General features: G+C 46.9%; 1 protein-coding gene across 2 annotated transcripts in view; it reads right to left on the reverse strand.

The window, feature by feature from the left end:
* Positions 1 to 21,744, reverse strand: part of PPFIBP2 (PPFIA binding protein 2) — a 364,249-nt gene continuing 342,505 nt past the window's right edge. For both annotated transcript variants that reach the window (XM_082270389.1, XM_082270388.1), the window contains 3 exons: positions 20,200 to 20,355; positions 11,764 to 11,829; positions 1 to 84 (listed from right to left, as the gene is read on the reverse strand). In XM_082270389.1, the coding sequence (XP_082126515.1) occupies positions 16 to 84; positions 11,764 to 11,829; positions 20,200 to 20,355 (291 nt within the window). In that variant the 3' untranslated portion in view covers positions 1 to 15. The remainder of the gene's footprint in view (positions 85 to 11,763; positions 11,830 to 20,199; positions 20,356 to 21,744) is intronic.

A 21,744-nucleotide genomic window follows, 5' to 3' on the forward strand; every position in this document is an offset into this window, starting at 1 on the left:
AAGGTAACTTCGGCGCTATCTCCAAGAATCGTAGTTCGTTAGAAATCTGTAGTTGTTAAGGAGCTCATCTTGGCTCAGCATGTTCTGAAATGGAGAGATTTAATGCAGATATGAGTATTAATAACCATGTACAACCTCTGGACGGAAATATCCTACAAAAAAAGTCCTACAGAAACAGTGTAGGACATGGAATTATGATCTCTATGATGGGCCTGTGTTGATGGGCTTTTGTTTGCATGAGAACAGCCTCTCTTTTATACTAGTCAATGGCAGTGCAAAAGCAGATGCAGCTTAGATGCAAGTCAACTGCAAACAAAATTGCACCTGTCAATGAACTATGACTAGTGTCCGAAGGTTTTCAAATTAACCCTAAATGCAAACAAACACATTGCTCCAGATAACAAGCTGCATTTGCCCTTCGACACCAGACCTTTATATTATCCTAAATGCTGTTGTAAGTCTCTTTACACATACACTGTACATTGGGTACTATGCACATCATAATTGTTCATCAAAGCGGAACTTCCCTGGTTATGCCCTCCGCTTTAATTTTTGTCACTTTTTTGTGGGCTAGAAGAGGAGCGGGTACCTAGTTTTGACAGGTACCCGCTCCCACTTCTGGTCAGATAGTCATAGTGATTCCACTGGAAGTTCTCCCTTCCCTCCCCCTGCTTGCAGCCTTCTGGGACACGTCACAGTTTCCAGAAGGCTGTGGGACCATTCACGAAGTACAGAGCGGCTCACGCATGTACAGTGGGAAGCAGGCTGTGAAGCCACAATTGACTTCCCACAGTACACATGCCACCAGTGATGAACCAGCCCAGGTGAGGATGGTGCTGGATTCCTTGGACAGGTAAGTGTCCTCATATCTGTAGCACTACTCCCTTGGGAGCTGCTGAAAATGGGTTCCCCCTGGGTTTCCATTAGCAACAGTAGAACCATCTGGCATGTTTCCAAGTGTTTTATCTCAGACAAGGATCAGTCCAGTTTCGTTGGTTTTTAGGTTTTATTAGGAACTTGGATAGGAGAAGGGATGAGTGGGATACTCCAACTGAACTGAACTATGCACAATAGGCTGGGACAAACTGAAAGATGCTGAGTATCACTAGGTTGAGCTAGTCACTGCTACGCCACTGCTTTACTTTGCCCTTGGCTGTGAAAAGAATCCTTAAGCTTCCTGAGGTAATCCTTTCCTAAGGCAAGCTGTAAATTGAGGTAGACTGCACAGCTGAGCAACTTCAGGGCCCCTCCTGGCGCCCCCTTTATAACTATCTTCAGGGCTTAACTACTTTGCACCCCCTTTACTGTAAGACTCTGGGTTAGCTGGCTCCTTGATCCCCTTGACCTCTCTGGAGTGGTCCCCTCTCTTAGGCAGACACCTGGGCAGATCCTTGAGTACTCACGACACTGTTTTTCCTGAAGTCTTCTGCCCAGCAGCTCCACGGGTCAGCACACTGGATCCTCTGCAGCACAGCTCAACCCCTGGTCCCTAGGCCGACTGTGTGGACCACCTTCCTCACTTCAACAGGAGGAGAGACAGCCGTCCACCTCCTTCTGGGACTTTACTCCCGCCAAAAGACACTCTGTCACATGCCCCCTCAGGATTTATTCCCAATCCCAAGATGCATTGCAGAATGCCCACCCACTGAGACAGTCATAAACCCTGGTGTGCTACTGGCCAGGTTTCCTCAACTGTCCAACAAGATCCCTCACTGGATACAGTGGGGAGACTCCCCAGACTCAACAGGTCACACCTGGAAGCATGTGACAGGCCAACCCATAGATCAGGCTCGCCTGATAAGCAGAACAGAGCCATAACTGGATTTTTGACTTACCGTAAAATCCTTTTTTCTTAAGCTCATTGACAGACGCAGGACTGATATCTTGATATCCGTAGGGTTATACTGCCCCCTACAGGAGTAGGACACTAGGCAGGAAAAACGTTCTGGCCACAACTATGGGCAGTCCCAGAGGGTATATCCTCTCTCTCTCTGCTATAGGATGTCAGTTATGTAACAAAGCAGTGTCAGAGACTCATACCAACCCAACTCAAAATAGAGGGGCGGGTACTGCGTCTGTCAATGAGCTTAAGAGAAAAGGATTTTACGGTAAGTCAAAAATCCGGTTTTCTCTGTCGCTCATTGACAGACGCAGGACTGATATCTTGATATCCGTAGGGAAGTCCCAAAGCAGTGCCATAAATGAGGGGTGGGATAACAGAAATAAAATCCAATCCAGAAGGCCAAAACAGAGCCAACCAGAAGAACAGAGGACTCATCGAAACAAGAAGATGAGACCCACCTGAAAAAAACAAAACCCCGAGGTAGACCAAAGGTCCCCTCAAACAGCAGCCTGCAAAACCTTGCGGCCAAAAGACTCATCTGCCGATGCCAGCACATCAACCTTATAAAATTTTGTAAAAGGTATGCACCGACGACCAGGTAGCCGCCTTGCAAACCTGAAGCACCGACACCAGATGGCGGAAGGCCCAGGAAGCACTAAAAGCCCGAGTAGAGTGCGCCTTAACAGGGAACGGAGGAACCCGACCCTTAATAGAATAAGCCTGCACTACCGTCTGTCTGATCCATCTTGAGATAGTCGCGGCAGACGCAGGCAACCCCTTTCTAGGGCCATCCGTGATCACAAAAAGTGAATCAGCCTTATGAAAAGAGTCAGTAGTAGCCAAGTACACCCTGATTGCCCGAACCACATCCAAGGAGTGTAACGCAAACTCCCGAGGATGACTGGGCTTAGGACACAGGTAAGGTAACACAATATCCTCATTCAAGTGAAAGTCGTAAACCACCTTAGGAAGGAAGGATGGATTCGGACGAAGAACCACCTTATCCCTATGAACCACCAGATAAGGGGAATGACAGGACAACGCAGCCAGTTCCGACATGCAGAAGTGATAGCCACCAAAAAGGCCACCTTCTGGGATAAGGTAAGCAAGGGAATCTCCCTAATATTTTCAAAGAGAGGTTTCTGGAGAACTGACAACACCAAATTAAGATCCCAGGGCGGCAAGGGGGCGCGCACCGGAGGAGCCAGGTGCCGCACCCCCTGGATGAAATTCCGCACCAAAGAATCAGTAGCCAGTGGCCTCTGGAAGAAGATCGCCAATGCTGAAACCTGACCCTTGATAGTGCTCAAAGCCAGCTTCTGCTCAACCCCCCGTTGCAGGAAGGCCAATATCCGAGCCACCTAGTAAGAACGTGGAGGAACCCCGAGGGACTCACACCACGCGATATAAGACTTCCATGTGCGATGATAGATCTTTCTGGAAGTTGCTTTCTTCGCTTTAATCAGAGTAGGAATAACTGAAACAGACAAACCCCTGTCCTTCAGCACCTGGCTCTCAACAGCCAAGCCGTCAAAGCCAGCGATCGTAAAGCAGGATGTTAGATCGGTCCCTGAGACAGCAGATCCTCTCTGAGAGGAAGTAGCCAAGGAGCGTCCGTGACCAGCCTGACCAAGTCGGCGTACCAGGCCCGACGAGCCTAGTCCGGAGCCACAAGGATGACTGAAATTCCCTCCGCCTCTATCCTGCGAAGAAGTTTCGGCAGCAACTTGAGAGGAGGAAAGGCATACAGCAGCTGATACTGCCCCCACGGAGCAACCAGCGCCACGCTTCGGAATGTGAACTGCGGAAAGAGCCGGAACAAACCGTTCCGCCCAACGAAGAATGCCGGCCACTTCCACGGCCGCCAGAACACTCTTGGTGCCCCCTTGGTGATTGACATAAGCCACGGCCGTGGCATTGTCCAACTGAATCTGAACCGGGCAGCCCCGAAGATGCTCGGTCCAGTGAACCAGGCAAAACCTGATCGCTCTCAGTTCCAACACATTTATCGGCAACCTGGATTCTTCCAGGGACCAGAGCCCCTGAGCAGATAGCCTGCCGAGAATCCCTCCCCACCCGGATAGACTGGCATCCGTGGTGACAATCGTCCCATAGATCGGAAGAGAGGACTTCCCCTGACTGAGCATCGGAGACCGAAGCCACCAAACCAGAGACTCCCTGGTCCGCTCGCTCAGCCGGATCCAATTGTTCAGGGAATCGGGATTCCAGTTCCATTTGAGAAGAATCTCCTTTTGGAGAGTCCGCTTATGGAACTGAGCCTGCGGAGACTCCGCATAGAGGAGGAGGTCGTCCAGGTAGCCCAGAACCGATATGCCCTGCTGCCGCAACAGCGCCAGAACTGGGGCCAAAACCTTTGTGAAAACCCGGGGAGCAGAGGCGAGACCAAAGGGTTACGCCCCAAATTGATAGTGGTCCTCTCCCACAGCAAAGCGCAGAAACCGCTGGTGTCCTGCGTAAATGGGAACCTGAAGATAGGCATCCTTGATGTCTATGGACGCCAGAAAATCCCCCTGATGCATGGAGGCCACCACTGTGCGAATGGACTCCACTCCTTGTTGTATCAAGTCCTGCACTGCCTCCAACAGAGCCGTTAGGCGATCCGGGGACAGTCGCATATTGGAAGGGAAGAACCGCACTGGTGGAAGCGATTGAAACTCGATCTTGTATCCCGACAGTATGACCTCGTGAACCCATTTGTCCTGAATCCTGGAGAGCCACGGGTCCGGAAACCGGCGAAGACGCCCCCCCCCCCACCCCTGATATGGGTGGAGGCGCACCTTCAGGCTGAAACGGTCTTATCCTCAGGTCTAGAAGGACCGTATTTTTGCTTACCAGACCAGGGTCTCTTGAAACCCCCCGGGGGGCTTTGGAGGGCTTCGCCTTGTCGCCCGCCCCAGAGGAGCGAAAAAACTTCTTGTGAGCTGAAAAGGAAGGTCCCTGTCTGCGATGAGGTTCCTTACCCTTATTAGCCTGTGGTAGAAAGGTGCTCTTGCCCCCAGTGAGATCCTTGATAATCTCATCCAAGGTAGCACCAAACAGGCGATCCCCCTGAAAAGGAGATCAGTCAAGGCTTTTTTGGAAGCCTGATCCGCCGACCAGCACTGCAACCATAGCAAGCGCCGGAGGACCACCGCCGAGATCGACACGCGCCCCAGCAATGGAGCAGCGTCCAGTGCGGCATCACAAACAAACTGTAGCCCCTGCACCATTTGCTCTAGCAACTCTTCTACGGCAGGGGGGAGACTTCTCCCCTCCAGGTCATGGCGTAATAGCTTGGCCCATTCCGTCAACGTCTGTGAAACCAGAGCAATGGTAAACACTGGCTTCAAGGCCGACCCTGCCAGGGAGAATATGGAACGGGACACAGATTCCGCCCTACGATCAACTGGATCCCGAAAGGACGGAGAATCCTCCAACGGGATAACAGTAGCCTTATTTAGTCTGGAAACCGGCGGATCCACCGAAAGTGGCACCGTCCATTTTTTAAGGAGGGACTCTTCATACGGGTAGCGCCTAGCAATCCGTTTGGGCATCCCAGGGGGTCGTTTTGGACGGACCCACTCCTTCTTAATGATATCGTCAAAGCATTTGGGAAAGGGAAACACCTTTGCCACCCTGGAGGGCTTGCGAGTGCCAAAGGCAACTTCCGTATGAGCTGCACCGGCAAGTGCAACCTCCAGTTTTAGTGTCTCCCGGACAGACACAATCAGTGCGTCCACTAGTGCCTTGTCTTGCGCTATGGTGGAGGCAGAAAGGTCATCCTCACTATCAGAGGAGACGGGGCGCGAGACAGCAGCCCCAGAGGAGGAACCCGCAGCAGCAGCGACTGGCTCAGGATCAGAATCTGAGGCATCAGACGAGACAGGGGTAGGCGGGGGTCGCTTTTTAGCCCCCCGTCCCTGACAGGCCACCTCCACCCGGGACACATATGACTCCAGGACCGCCAAAAGCACATCAATGGTGAGCGGAGAATCGGAGGGCCCTGCGGCCACCTCAAAGGGGATCAGGTGGGGACACATGTGCAGCAGGGTCCATGGCAACACCAGGAAAACCCGTCAGCAAAATATGACAGAATGGCAAAATGTCATCCAGCGCTACAGTGCCCCTCAATGAGACAGCATGCCTCGAGACCCCCGCAGAGCGAGAGAGTGAACCCCAAAAGGCTCACCACACGATGCACCAGAGTTCAAAAGGACTGCTCTCAGCGTTGTCTACATGACAAGGAAGTCCTGTGGAGCGATCTTCCCGGGTCTAGGGAGGGGCTCCGTCCCCTCACACGCCCTCAGTAACTCCCACAGCTGCCCAGCTCTGCAAACAAAACGAGCTGGGTGTACCAAGATGGCCACCCCCATGAGCCACACAAGGGACTCCAGGAAAATGGCGGCCCCGCGCGCTGCGGTGTGAAGGGAGGTCCCCACATCACTAACAGATGATCGATTGGCAGGTAGGCCCTGTGAAGCCAGGGAGGAAGCCGTCCGCACAACAGCCGTCCGCACTGTCGGGACCCCCCCACCCCCCTAGCGGCTTGCACGAACGGCTAGCCACCCCACACACAAACACCCCCACAGGGGGTGCACAGGGGAACAGAGGAGAACCCAGATTAGTGTGGGTCCGAGTCCACCCCAGAGTCAGCCATGAGGAGAAGGGGGGAAGCATTTACTCACCATACCGGAACAGAGCGGGCGCCACTCTAGACAAAACCCCTCGCTGCCCAGTGGGGGGCTGTCGGCCAAAGGAGATGCTGCGACTCGGCCGTTGACCGGTTGTATGCGACTCGGGGGGATGTTTAACCCGCGGGCAAGTCCCCGTCCAGCGGGACTATGTCGCGGCCGACCCAGCTTGGAGCTGGGCCTGCACGCGCTCGTAGGCTGGCTGGGGTGACCTCTGGATCTCAGCATCCAGCCCGTCGCCCAGATCCGGCATAATTGCTTGAAGATCTCCCAGGAACAACTGGAGAATAAAGCTAACAAAGATTTATCTAAAAAAAACTTGCCAGGACCAGAGATCCCAGCAAGGAACTTAGGTCCTTACTCCTGACTAGGCAGAAAAAAACTGACATCCTATAGCAGGGAGAGAGAGGATATACCCCCTGGGACTGCCCATAGGTGTGGCCAGAACGTTTTTCCTGCCTAGTGTCCTACTCCTGTAGGGGGCAGTATAACCCTACGGATATCAAGATATCAGTCCTGCGTCTGTCAATGAGCAACAGAGAAACATATATTTTACCTAGCACCTACCTAGGAGGGTGCTACATATCAAAAGTCAGCAGCTACAGTATGTGAAGATGCTGACTTATTTTCAAACAGGGTAAAGATGCTCTTTAAACTACCAAAGGTCCAGCAAAAGCGTCAACTTACTCCCAGCAGGAGTATTTTGGTGTAAAAAAAGACTTAGCTTTAAAAATGTCAGCCACCCAAAATGGAAGTTTTGGTGTTTGGTAGATGCTGGAGAATGAAACCAACTAACAGATTCTTATATCTCTTGGGGGCTCTATTGGTGAGGTCTCTCAGTTCCTCTTTTTATGCATTTGCTGTGAACATTAGGAAGAGGCTTCCTTCTCCCTGTTGAGTAATTATTATTTAACTTTTTATAAAATTGAGAATGCAACAGGAAGAATTGAAACACATAAAGGTGCACAGAAACGCTCAAAATTTTGGCAGGGTGATTGTGCCATTGGAACAGCCAAGACATATTAGAAAACCAGGAACTTACTTAGCCCACCAGGTAACCTGCGATCTGTAACAAAAATATTTTCGGGGGCGATCCTTTTATCCTCATTTATGTTACTTCTCTATCAGGACAGCTGTACCTAGAGAGGAGCTCCAGTCTCCCCCAGAAAAATTAAAGTCAGCAGCAACAAATACCATAGCTGCTGACTTTTAATATACCTCTCCAGGGATTCAGGTTGCCCTCACCTGAGCCAAGATGGCATCTTAAGTAAGGGAAACCAGCAGTGAAGCCAGTTCCCTGCCGCACTGTGCTTTGTGAAAGGTCCTGCCATCTTCTGGGATCTGTGATCTGTCCCAGACGGCTGTGGGGGTAAGGATGGGGGGGGAGGTTGAATTTCTGCTGAGATGGCAGCAGCGATCAGACTGGAAGTGGGTATCTGTCAAAACCAGGGGGGAGTCTGCCTGCTGTCAGAATACAATAGGGAGGATTCTCCCTTTACCTTAAAATGTGTGGATAGGGGGATCGATTTATTTATTTTTTTGGGTTCAGCTTCAGGTGATGCATCCCTATAACAGGATTTAATTCCCATGTTTTAATGTGAAATGTAAGGATATCAGTGTGTTTACATTGGGTAAGCAGCTCTGATACGTAGAACGTCATCTTGGGGAGCACTTCAGATTGGAATTCAAGAAAAAGTAACCGTACCACAAGCCAAGATTGGAGTCTTAAGTTTCCTTATTCACTAAAATAGTCCACTAAAATCAAAATTGTAACCGTATTTCGGGGGTTCAAAGCTGCCCCTTTCTCCTTTGGGCCATCTTCACATTAGTGTGTCTAATAGCAAATAATTTACTTGATCCATGGACCACTTTCAAATCACAACAAATGATCCAAAACCCTGATGAAGGGAGCAGCTTTGAGGTTGTTTTTGCTGTCCATGTCTCCACTAGGGTGATTCACTCCTTATTGCCCTGTTAAATATTATCACTGGGACTGAAAATGTGGAAAAATCTAACGTTTTTTGCGGTCACTGGGGTTTATAAGAAATCTTCTCAATGAAAAAAAAACTTAAAACCATAGACTCCTTGTTTGTAATATAATTATAGACCATGTAGACTGAATTGGATCAGCTAAAGTGTTGAGATGAAAATATGTAACCAAAAAGAATATACACTATATTACCAAAAGTATTAGGACACCTGCCTTTACAGCCTTCCCAGAAGAGTTGAAACTGTTAAAGCTGCAAAGGGTGGGCCAACTCAATATTGAACCCTACGGACTAAGATTGGGATGCCATTAAAGTTCATGTGTGTGTAAAGGCAGGAGTCCCAATACTTTTGGTAATAAAGTGTATGTTGTGCGCTCTTCAATGCAAAGATACTGGTACACAGTGTAATTGAAAATTCAGTGTTGCCCATTTTCTAAGTGATTTTTCATTATCGCCCCCCCTAGGGATACAGACTAAAGCTGGCCATACAGGTGATCTAATGAACTAGCTGAATCTGAGCCATGAATGGCATGCTCCCGGCTTACATAATTTGATCTGAAAAAGAAGAAGACAGGCAGAAAGTAATGAGTAAACAGTGGCTGTGTGCAATCAGATGCAGCCACTGTTCAGGTATTCCAACATCTGCGGGTGCCTGCAGTCAGAACACGGTAGCTGGCTGGGAGTTATTCAAGGCTGCCCCCTATAGGTAAATACTGACACGCTTGTTCATCCTGCAAAAGACATTTGCGAGGAGTACCCTTTACTATAACCAATAATTGCTTTACACTGTAATATATGTATATATACACGCAGTATCTCACAAAAGTGAGTACACCCCTCACATTTTTGTAAATATTTTAATATATGTGACAATACTGAAGAAATTACACTTTGCTACAATGTAAAGTAGTGAGTGTACAGCTTGTATAACAGTGTAAATTTGCTGTCCCCCTTAAAATAACTCAACACACAGCCATTAATGTCCAAACCACTGGCAACAAAAGTGAGTACACCCCTAAGTGAAAATGTCCAAATTGGGCCCAATTAGCCATTTCCCCCTCCCTAGTGTCATGTGACTCATAAGTGTTACAAGCTCACAGGTGTGAATGGGGTGCAGCTGCGTTAAATTTGGTGTTATCACTCTCACTGTGGAAGTTTCAACATGGCACCTCATGGCAAAGAACTCTCTGAGGATCTGAAAAAAAGAATAGTTGCTCTACATAAAGATGGCCTAGGCTATAAGAAGATTGCCAAGACCCTGAAACTGAGCTGCAGCATGGTGGCCAAGACCATACAGCGGTTTAACAGGACAGGTTCCACTCAGAACATGCCTTGCCATGGTCGACCAAAGAAGCTGAGTGCATGTGCTAAGCATCAAACCCAGAGGTTGCCTTTGGGAAAAAGATGTATGAATGCTGCCAGCATTGCTGCAGAGGTTGAAGGGGTGGGGGTCAGCCTGTCAGTGCTCAGACCATCCGCCTCAAACTGGTCTGCATGGCTGCTGTCCCCGAAGGAAGCCTCTTCTAAAGATGAGGCACAAGAAAGCCTGCAAACAGTTTCCTGAAGACAAGCAGACTAAGGACATTGATTACTGGAACCATGTCCTATGGTCTGATGAGACCAAGATAAGCTTATTTGGGTCAGATGGTGTCAAGTGTGTGTGGTGGCTACCAGGTGAGGAGTACAAAGACAAGTGTGTCTTGCCTACAGTCAAACATGGTGGTGGGAGTGTCATGGTCTGGGGCTGCATTAGTGCTACCGGCACTGGGAAGCTACAGTTCATTGAGGGAACCATAAATGCCAACATGTACTGTGACATACTGAAGCAGAGCATGAGCCCCTCCCTTCGGAGACTGGGCCGCAGGGCAGTATTCTAACATAACGACCCCCAAACACACCTCCAATACGACCACTGCCTTGCTAAAGAAGCTGAGGGTAAAAGGTGATGGACTGGCCAAGCATGTCTATAGACCTAAACCCTATTGAGCATCTGTGGGGCATCCTCAAACAGAAGGTGGAGGAATGCACGGTCTCTAACATCCACCAGCTCTGTGATGTCATCATGGAGGAATGGAAGAGGACACCAGTGGCAACCTGTGAAGCTCTGGTGAACTCCATGCCCAGGAGGGTTAAGGCAGTGCTGGAAAATAATGGTGGCCGCAGAAAATATGGACACTTTGGGCCCAATTTGGACATTTCCACTTAGGGGTGTACTCACTTTTGTTGCCAGCGGTTTAGACATTAATGGCTGCGTGTTGAGTTATTTTGAAGTGACAGCAAATTTACTCTGTTATACAAGCTGTACACTCACTACTTTACATTGTAGCAAAGTGTCATTTCTTCAGTGTTGTCGTATGAAAAGATATAATGAAATATTTACAAAAATGTGAGGGGTGTACTCATTTTTGTTAGATACTATACTAATATATATATATATATATATATATATATATATATATATATATATACACACATATACACACATACATTTTATTTCTCCTGAACAGACTGACTCATAGCAGTACTAGCAGTACTATTAACAGTCCCCACCTCTAATGGCGCTTTTCCACTGCATAGAACCGTACCGGCTCGGCACGCTTTTGTGCTTTTCCACTGCGGTACCGCATGGTATAGGGTCGGAACGGTTCGGTACGGTACGGTATAGGTTTGCTTTTCCACTGCATGGAACCGAACGGTACGGTATGGTACGGCTCTGAAAAAACAGTACCTACTCGATTGTGGTTCCAACAGGTACCAAACTGGTACCATATCCCACAATCCTTTGCATGCAGTCACTACTAGCCACTGATTGGTCAGAGAATCACACCACCCCGTTGTTATCCCACCCACTTAACTTTAGTACTACTTTAGTGGAAAAGCAAACCTATACCGTACCGTACCGAACCGTTCCGACACTATACCATGCGGTACCGCAGTGGAAAAGCAAACCGGGCCAAGCAGGGCCGAGTAGAGCCGAGCCGGTACTTGCAGTGGAAAAGTGCCATTAGTAACACACTTCTTCCCACCAGGTATAGAATTTAATGGACTAGAATCAATTCCCTGAAATCCAGTAATACCCCTGGATGGGCAATGTGACAGTGTTTTGTCTTTAATAAAGAGCAAATAATTTAATTTTAAATTTGTATTACGCCTTGTATTATGCTATGAATAAAAAGAACACCCTGGGATAAAAACCCAAGCAATGTTAGCTGAAAGAAAGGAGCAAGGATTTAATACTCACAGTGAGGTTATTAATTCCTTCAGAAAAAGCCCCTATTTGCTTTACCGTCCCCTCTGAATGCTCCATCTGTAAAATCAGTCAGCAGCCTCATAAATAGGAAGGAAGTTTGACGACTTTACACACAGCACTGAACTAGTACCCATGCACCGCACACAGGACACTACAAAAAAAACTGTCACACCATCTGTTATGAAAGAAAGCAATGAAGTTCATGCAGAGAAGACCTGTACAATGTTATTCAACACAAATGCACATTAACAATTATATACCAGAATACATCTTTATATTGGCTTCCTGTAACACAGTCAGGTCTCAGGCTAAGGCAGGAAGGGGGCAACCCACAGAGCCTATAAGAGTTTTACTGCTTGTTAAATAGGCAGAAGGATGACCCTATCAGTGTGCCGCTGCTCCTTTATTATTCATCTAGCAGGCTGGGGGTAGGTTCCTGACCAACCAGTTATTGTGTAACTGAAGCAGGCCTAGTTGTGCAATCTGGCAGGGAAGGCTGAATGAAAAGACTAAATTAAAAGATATACAAATCTTTTGCAAGTCCAAACCGAATATATATTACTATTAATTTGTGAATATGCATATACTGCACTTTGTGGAAACCACATGCAATAAATCTCAAATGTATTCACAGAAATATAAGTAGCATCATAAAAGTGCAACCCCCTCATTTTAAATCCGAGATTTACCACGGCTTAGCCTATAAGCAGTGTGATACATACAGAGAAAAGATTTAGTAAAAATTCAGTTTCAGCAAAATAATGGCTTTGAAGTTATCACAGCACTGTAATCTCCATTTCCCAGTAAATAGGTTTATACCTTTCTTGTTTTGTTGTACCTTCGTCCAGTTATTTCTAGTAATCTCCTTGGCAGCGTTGGAACACTTCATAAAATGCCTCAATCCCATGTCTAAGGTGAACTATACACTACACAAACTGATTGTACAATGGTATAGAAATGGGGTATTTAACTCACGGCGCCCTCTGTGGCCTGTGACCTCTGGCCCAACATCCCACTACCTCTGGGATGGCAAGTTGGTAAGCCCAGATTGCGGGCAACGGGTTGCCAACCCGCCCTCCCAGAGCATCAGAGTGCATGGAGCCAGCAGCAGAAGAAGCAGGCGGTTGCGGAGGGTGCAGGAGCCGCATAAGCCAATGCTTCCTCTGTAGCGCCAGCTCCTGTCCCAGGCGGAGTGATACCAAATGCACTTCCCCTAGAACCTTCCTAGCAGCCTGGAGAGTGATGCCAGCAAAAGCTGGAAAGGTTAGTGTATTAAACATCACATAAGCTGTGTTTTTGCAATGGGCATATTAGCACTTCTAAAAGGGTTTTTTTAGGCTGCTGTCACACTGATCTGCGGGTTAGCTGCACTCAGCCACAGACTTCTGTCCTGCGAGTTTGGTGCAATTTCTGAAAGCACAGCTAAACTCCTAAATGCAGGAGCTTTGATGTGCTTTCAGAAAGTACACCACATCTGCAAGGTGTAATAGAAACCTATGCCTCAGTGCAGCTAACCTGCAGGAAATCTGCAGATGCACTTGCGCTGCACCCATGGTGCGGGTAAATTGCAGCACATCAATGTGAAAGCAGCCTTATTAGGGTCAGGACAGTGAGGGCTCATTTACATTTCAGTTTGGGGGGGTGGTAAAACCCCACAGTTCATTGTGGCCTGGGACCAGGGCTGCGGTTAGAAATCATGGGGCCCCCTACAGTCTTTCTAATGGGGCCCTACCCATCCCCGCCTCCACCCCGCTGAGGTGCAGCAGAACGGCAGCACTGGCTTTATCCGCCTATACCCTGAAAATTAAAAAAAAAAGTCCCTCCCCTGCTCCCAACCCATGGGCCCCATCTGTTGACGTAATGGGGCCCAGGGAAATGTAATCTATGCCCTGGTAAGCAAATAGGAGTGGGTGTGTAGTCTAGTAAAAATCAATTTATTAATTTAGGCAGAAATGAACAATAAGGCCCCTTTCACACAGGCGGACCGTTCAGATCCGCCTGTCCGTTTTTTTGGCGGATCTGAACGGTCCCCCCATGCATCTCTATTGGGGTTCGGATGTCAGCGGAGACATGTCTGCTGACATCCGATCCGTCAAATCTGGACGGATGGAAACCCTATTTTCCATCCGTCCAGCGGATCGGATGGGATCGGATGAGAACAGACCGACGGTCCGTTCCCATCCGATTTACCCCATAGAGATGCATGGGGAACTGACAGCTGTGTCTCCGCACACACCCCGGAGAACAGCTGTCCTCCTGTTGCTCAGCGGGGGATCGGCGGCTCGATCCCCCGCTGAGAAAAACGGAATCCGTCCCGATGGACGGATAATGTGAAAGGGGCCTAAAGCTGCCTGGGCCCCCCTGTTTAGCTGATGGGGCCTGGGCCCAGTACAACAGGACCAGTTGTACTGCCTTATCAGCGGCCCTGTCTGACTGGTTACCAAATCACTCCAGTGAACCTAGCTTTCAAAAGGTTGAGCCCCCCTGATTTAGATCTACCATCAACTATGTAGTGCAAGGTAAGAGCCTGCCAGATTTGATACTAATTGAATAGATTGCTCAGACTTGTCCTTCTATTACATATTACATTTCTTAACTCTAAAAGTAAGAAATCAGATTATATAGTGCATGGCAAGCTATGGTCATAGAATAATTAAAGAAAATACAAACAAACATGCAAAAAAACGTGCTGAAATGACTTGGTCTTATGAATGCGAAACACAGACTAAGAACAAAAAGACAAATAACATCAAATATACAAATGTAAGTGTATGAAAAGAATGTTCTCCAGGGTAGCCAATTAAGCATTTATCCCTCATTGGGAACCTCATTAGATGAACGATAAATGAACTCCAACCAGTTTCTCTATACAAATTTCACTTTTCTTTTATCCGATCGTTTTTATATTGTAAATTACAAATTCCTGTACATCATGCATAAATTATATACAAAAGGCTCAAATTAAGAAGCTTTATACAAGGATAAGGATATTTATTTCAAGCCATGTGACTGTATTTTTTAAATCTCATTAGTCTCTGCTGAAAATAACTGTCACTTAAAAAAAAAAAAAAATAATAAGCATCCTTATCCTGGTGTTTTAGCTTTGTAAATTGAACCTGAAATGATAGAATGACAGAATAAAAATGCAGTGCAGTACATACAACTTGATGAATTGACTCATCTTGTTTATTTTCAAGTATTTCATCTGGTGTTCCCATTATATAAATTTTACTTACCAGATACAAACAGTGGAGCCATTCATGGCCTGAATGAATAATTATAATAATTTCCTCAATGCCACAAATTCTAGTGAGGCAAGGTATGCTCACTGCCTCCCCCTGTGTGGGGACAACTGGCATAGCCAACAATGAGGCCATTATGGGGCTTGTTGAGGTGGGTCTAGTACAGGATTGAACATCCAGGCACACTTACCACTTTGTGAGTCAAGGTAGGCAGCATTGATAGTGCAAAGCTTAGGGCAGCACAGCGGCTTAGTGATCAGCACTCCTGCCTTGCTGTACTAGGTTCCTTGGTTCGAATGGTTTACAATCCAGCCTGAACCCTATCTACATGACGGCTTTTAGGTTTGTAAGATATCCTCACGTTCTTCACTTGCATGGGTTAACTCCAAGTGCTGCTATGGTCTCCTCTCTAAAACATAGTGAGAAGTTAGAGGAAACTTGTGAGAGAAACATTGATGCTGCCATTACTTTTTAAATGACTAGTTTGACCTGGACTAATTAAAACGGTTACTGGTATTTATTTATTAGCTGGTTTCACGAGTGAGTGGTGATGCTAATCCCCCTTTGGAGGTTTGGGCTGTATCCTACTGGTATGACGGAGCCATCATTTTAGCATAGACAATATTTAAAGGAGGAAGGAGGAGCACCTGTTGCACACTGGGCGCGGAGGAATGTGAATGGCCTCAGCCTTGGGCTCCTCCTAAGCCATACCACCGACGCATTTCGCCCCCACCCACCAGGGCTTAATCGTGGAGGTGCAATGGGGTAAGCCTGACAGCCAGTCAACTATTTTCAGTAAAAGTGGTCACTGACAGAAATCTGAATTTTCACTCATGCCAGGTTTCCAGAGTTCCAGCCTTATTTATTTTTTTTTAAATTTTAACAAGGTAATTCTATGCAATGCCGCTTTTGTATGTCTGTATTTTGTGTAAAACTAACTTTTATCTTTCATTGCCAGCGCACTCCTATCTTAATTGTGGGCATGTGAAGCCCACTAGTATATTCTTCCAGGATAAGGTGCTGCTGGCTACCCAGCATGCACCTCCCGATCTCGCGCATAAAGCACAAGGCGCGGTGCAAGGCTTGCCATAGCAATGGCGGCATTGGAGGAAGTTCCCGCCCTGTTATAGCAATCTAGACTAAACTAAAAAATGGCGCTCATCACCGCCTTGCATTGCGTCATTTCCTGTTTGGAAATAACGCAATGCTAACAGGCAGCGATGCCCACTGACTCTTGGGAATGAAGACACAAGTCTCCCAGGAGCCAAGGCGACACAGGTAATGACGTACCTCGCCATGGTGGTGGTAAAAAGGAAAAAAAAAAAAAGGATTACCCCATGGAAACAAGGTAAATGAAGCTAAAAAAAACAAAAAACGGCCAGTAATGTTTTAACTTGCTGCTATGAAGCAGATGTTGAAGATGGTAAAGTGGGTGGAACTCTGCTTTAAAGTGGTAGTAAAGTCCTATAATGGGACTTACCTGTAGGTACTGTAAATATCTCCTAAATGTGCACCGTTTAGGAGATATTTACTTGTGTAGCAGCCGGTGACATCACCGGCCCATGCGCTCTGAAGGAACAGCATACCCATGCCATTCTTTTAACGCTCTGTGCCGTAAATAGTGACGTAAACAGCGGGAGTGACATAATCGAGGCCTAGCCAATTCAAAAGACCAGAACCCGCGAACCCAGAAGGAAGACCGGGTGAAGATGGAAGCCCAGTCCGTGGTGACAGCACGCCGGAGGGCTTCGTTTTAAATAGGTTGTAAACTCAATTGTTTTTTTTTTTCTTTTTCACCCTGAAAGAGAAACACATAATGAGCTAGTATGCATCGCATACTAGCTCATTATGAAATACTTATCTTAGAACGAGCCCCCGCCGTGCCGCCCGCTCACCTCTATGACGGGCGACATGTCCAGTCGCCCGTCTTCCAGGATCGCGGCAGCCGGCCATCTGATCGGCTGGAGCCGCGGGAGCCGACGGTCACGGCACGGGTCTCTGAAGAAACGGCACCAGCGGCCGTTCCTTCAGAGCGCATGTGCCAGTGACGTCACTGGCTGCACGTAAGGTAAATATCTCCTAAACGGTACATGTTTAGGAGATATTTACAGTACCTATAGGTAAGTCTTATCATAGGCTTACCTATAGGTACAACTTGCAGAGGAGGGTTTACTTCCTCTTTAAGGGAAGTTTCACATAATGTGCTTGCATGCGATGCATACTAGCACATTATAACATTGCCTTTCAGAGGACAAGAGGAAAACGTATTTTTAATTTTTTTTTTATTTCATTTTCCAGTTTACTAAGTTGCTTTTATCTAAAATGAGGTCAGGGAACAATGCGGTTTGTCTAGTCTAAAATTACTGCATAGCTTTTAGCCCAACTAGACTTAGTTATAGCAGTTTTTATCATTTGTTGTTAAACTGTATAAAAGGTAATTTTGATGGTTCATTATAGTAGATGTTTTTTTAAAAATCTAGAATTTACTTTGGGGGCAGTGTGGTATTGCAACCACAACACAGTGCCGTTTATACTTCTTATTTGCTTCGTATTAGTACGCTCAATGAAAAAAAAAAATAAATACTGCTTGACCAAATTTGGAGCTTGAGATATTTCAGGAACACATTGCAATATGGCCACTAGATGGAGCTGCTGATCACTGGAAAAGACATTACCGGAATTTATAATGTCCAAGAATGCTTGGACATTTTATAAATAGACCCCTTTGAGTTGCTAGATTTTCTCCAAACTTCAATTCAAAAACTGTTGGCTCCACTGTCTGCATTTACCATAACCAATAGGACACACAAGCAGTTATTAGTAAGAGATTACACATACCCACCAAAATGTTATGTTAAACAAAATGATCTGGAGACATTCAATCCCAGGACCCCACTGTGTCCATGTTAGGGTTGCCAACTCAAAATGTATTTATTTTACATGGACTTTATTTTCTCACAGACTTTGCATACAACTATCAATTTTAACCTCAAACCAAAATCTGTATAAATTGCAGATTACCAGTCTTCAGAAGTGGTGGCTGCATCAGTGTTTGTTTTTCAGGCTAAAAACATTTCTAGCAAATACAGAAAGTTCCTGTTGATCTTGCCAGAAATGCAATCTGCTTGATGTCTGTGATTTCTAGTGAACTTAAAACAAAGCACAAAGGACCTTCTGTATTGTGTAAACTACTAGTCCCATCAATCCATTATAATGGAGATGAACAAAGGCAAAACATGTATTAAGTCCAGTGATAACCAAGGCTGCCTGGAGGAGGAAGGAAGAAAGGAGGAAGGAAGGAGGAGGAAGGAGGGAGGAAGGAGAAAGGAGGGAGGAAGGAGAAAGGAGGGAGGAAGGAGAAAGGAGGGAGGAAGGAGAAAGGAGGAGAAAGGAGGAGGGAGGAGGAGAAAGGAGGAGAAAGGAGGAGGAGGGAGGAGGAGAAAGGAGGAGGAAGGAGGAGAAAGGAGGAGGAAGGAGAAAGGAGGAGAAAGGAGGAGAAAGGAGGAGAAAGGAGGAAGAAGGAGAAAGGAGGAAGAAGGAGAAAGGAGGAAGAAGGAGAAAGGAGGAAGAAGGAGAAAGGAGGAGGAGGGAGGGGAAAGGAGGAGGGAGGGAGGGAGGAGAAAGGAGGAGGGAGGGAGGGAGGAGAAAGGAGGAGGGAGGGAGGAGAAAGGAGGAGGGAGGGAGGAGAAAGGAGGAGGGAGGGAGGAGAAAGGAGGAGGGAGGGAGGAGAAAGGAGGAGGGAGGGAGGAGAAAGGAGGAGGGAGGGAGGAGAAAGGAGGAGGAGGGAGGAGAAAGGAGGAGGAAGGGAGGAGAAAGGAGGAGGAAGGGAGGAGAAAGGAGGGAGGAAGGAGAAAGGAGGGAGGAAGGAGAAAGGAGGGAGGAAGGAGAAAGGAGGGAGGAAGGAGAAAGGAGGGAGGAAGGAGAAAGGAGGGAGGAAGGAGAAGAAAGGAGGAGAAAGGAGGAGGGAGGAGGAGAAAGGAGGAGAAAGGAGGAGGAGGGAGGAGGAGAAAGGAGGAGGGAGGAGGAGAAAGGAGGAGAAAGGAGGAGGAAGGAGGAGGAAGGAGGAGAAAGGAGGAGGAAGGAGGAAGAAGGAGAAGAAAGGAGGAAGAAGGAGAAAGGAGGAGGAGGGAGGAGAAAGGAGGAGGGAGGGAGGAGAAAGGAGGAGGAGGGAGGAGAAAGGAGGAGGAGGGAGGAGAAAGGAGGAGGAGGGAGGAGAAAGGAGGAGGAGGGAGGAGAAAGGAGGAGGAAGGGAGGAGAAAGGAGGAGGAAGGAGGAGGAGGGAGGAGAAAGGAGGAGGGAGGAGAAAGGAGGAGGAAGGAGGAGGAAGGAGAAAGGAGGAGGAGGGAGGAGAAAGGAGGAGGAAGGAGGAGGAGGGAGGAGAAAGGAGGAGGAAGGAGAAAGGAGGAGGAAGGAGAAAGGAGGAGAAAGGAAAAGGAAGGAGGAAGGAGGACGAGGAAGGAGGAGAACACAAGTGCAGCCACCACATCCAAAATTGGTAAATGGTATTCTGTGAAATGTTTGGATTTAAATATGCTTTAACAGACAGTAAATACATTTTGCACAGTTGACCACCCTGAATAAGAAGGTTAGATTGAACTATATATATTCACCACAATACATACAAACAGGTTAGAATGAAGGAATACAATGAAACAAAGCCAGGAGATGAATGGTTTACATAACTTAATAATAATGTTCATTTATTGCATCTTCAGTGAACAATCAGTATTCTAGCAGTCTTTTTTTATACTGTACACGTAACATTTTCATCCGAAAACTAATTTTCTTACAAACTTCTCAGACTTCAATAAAACCCAATCATCATATAACACTGCTCAGCGACTATTTACACAGTTCATAATCTTAATCATATTTAAATATTTGAAGTTAAATTAGAATTTTCTTCAGCAGATAATGCAGCCTCTGTATAAAATTGGTAAAGTGTCTTATGATGCAACTCCAGCACCAGGCCATGCTCGACATCATATATAAAAAATCTCAAATATAGATTTACTTCTTCTACAAAAGCAAAGTCTGTCTTTTTGGGTGAAGCCATGCTGGTAAAGACGGTAGGATGGTTACATGGCAATACGTGGTTAAAGACACAGATGACAATACGGGGGTATGTATGTGGAGGGGGGAGGGGTGATGCCAAATGCGGATGCCATCAGATTAGTCTGCCCACCTGCTCCAGTTTGTCTGCCTCTTTTACAGGACTGTTGTTGGGGGCCTTGACTTCGCTTTTCTGGGGGCTGGCATCCACTGGGCACACATAGTCCGTAGAGTCGTCAAATTTCTTCTTGCGGAGGTGGCCAAAATTGGACAATCCAAGCTTCTTTGGCTGAAATAAACAATGGTATCAATGGTTGAAATGGAAGATCGTACTTTTAAAACGTAGTAACTTTGGGGGGGGGGGGGGGGTAGTAGTGTAGATTGGTATAAAAGGAAAGAAAATTTGCAGGAAAGAATTTTGGCTAGATTTCCACACCAGCAGTCAGTGTTGACAGGGATTCCTACCGTGGAGCCATTGCGCTCTCCCAGCAAGGGGGGGGGGGTGTAGAGGATGGGTGGTTAGTGCAGATTGGTTTAGGAGGGCTTGGGGAAGGTGGATGAGTTCGTGTTAAGCCCCGCACACACGAGTAGAAATTCGGCCGGGAAATTTCCTCCGAGGACCTATCTGCCGATTTTCGGCTTGTTAGTATGATGCTTCCGACAACCGACTCAGACTTTTCGGCCTGAAAAAATCCTGGTGTGCAGGCTATATAATTTTTGCCGACCGTCAAAACACGTCCGATTTTCGTTTCATTAGTACAGATTTTGATGGGGAAAAATCTTATGAGCAAGACTAGGCATGCTCAGAGATGAAAGAACACAAAGAAAGAAATCCAACACGACATCACTTCTGAAGAAGAATTCTGTCGTGAGGGAAAATTCGTGTGCAGTCTAGAGCACATTCCAACCAACAGACAGACACCACTCTGGACAAAAGACGGACGACCGGTCGGCGGAAATTCGTTGCGTGTGTATGAGGTTTTAGTATACAGCGAGGTAAACCTGTCTTTTAAAATGAAAGTGTAGTTAGATGTAAAAAATACTTACAATTAAGCTGACCATAGACTGAGCGAATTTCTTACCAGCAACCACAGGTTGCAGGAAAGAAATTTGCTAGATTCCCCATCAACACAGTCCGTGCTGACAGGGGAATCCCTCCTGCGGAGCCATTGTGTTCTCCTGGTGGGGGAAGCCGTCCCCGCTGTGAGAGCCCCGTGATTACAACAAGTGGCTATAACATCCGCTAGCAACAATCACATGTAAAATCCAGCAGGCTGGTTGTACCCAAGTCAAACGATCAACTTGGGTACATTCGGCCTGCCCATACATGGCTCGAATCTCATCCGTTTCCTGCTGAACTGCCTATGGTCGGCTTTGGTTGTGTTTTTAATAAAAGTACAAAACTGGGGTAAATTAATGATTTAATACTATCTCAGTATGTCTTTAAATTAGCCTCTTGTAGTTCACTGCACAGCAGGATTTACCCAGGAAAGGTAGAGCCAGCACTTGACTTGGCTGAACAAGAGAAATGTATTGACCCCCCTATTCATGCTAAACAGTGTGGATGGAGAAATCTTCCCTGTGGCCTATTGTATCCGGAGAGCAAGCACCCATGGCTGTCAGAATACCCAAACATTGGCTGCATCGGATTAGGTTCAGTGGCTGTTCAGCTGACAAT

Source organism: Pelophylax lessonae, assembly GCF_965119305.1.
Source record: "Pelophylax lessonae genome assembly, chromosome: 10".
NCBI lineage: Eukaryota > Metazoa > Chordata > Amphibia > Anura > Ranidae > Pelophylax > Pelophylax lessonae.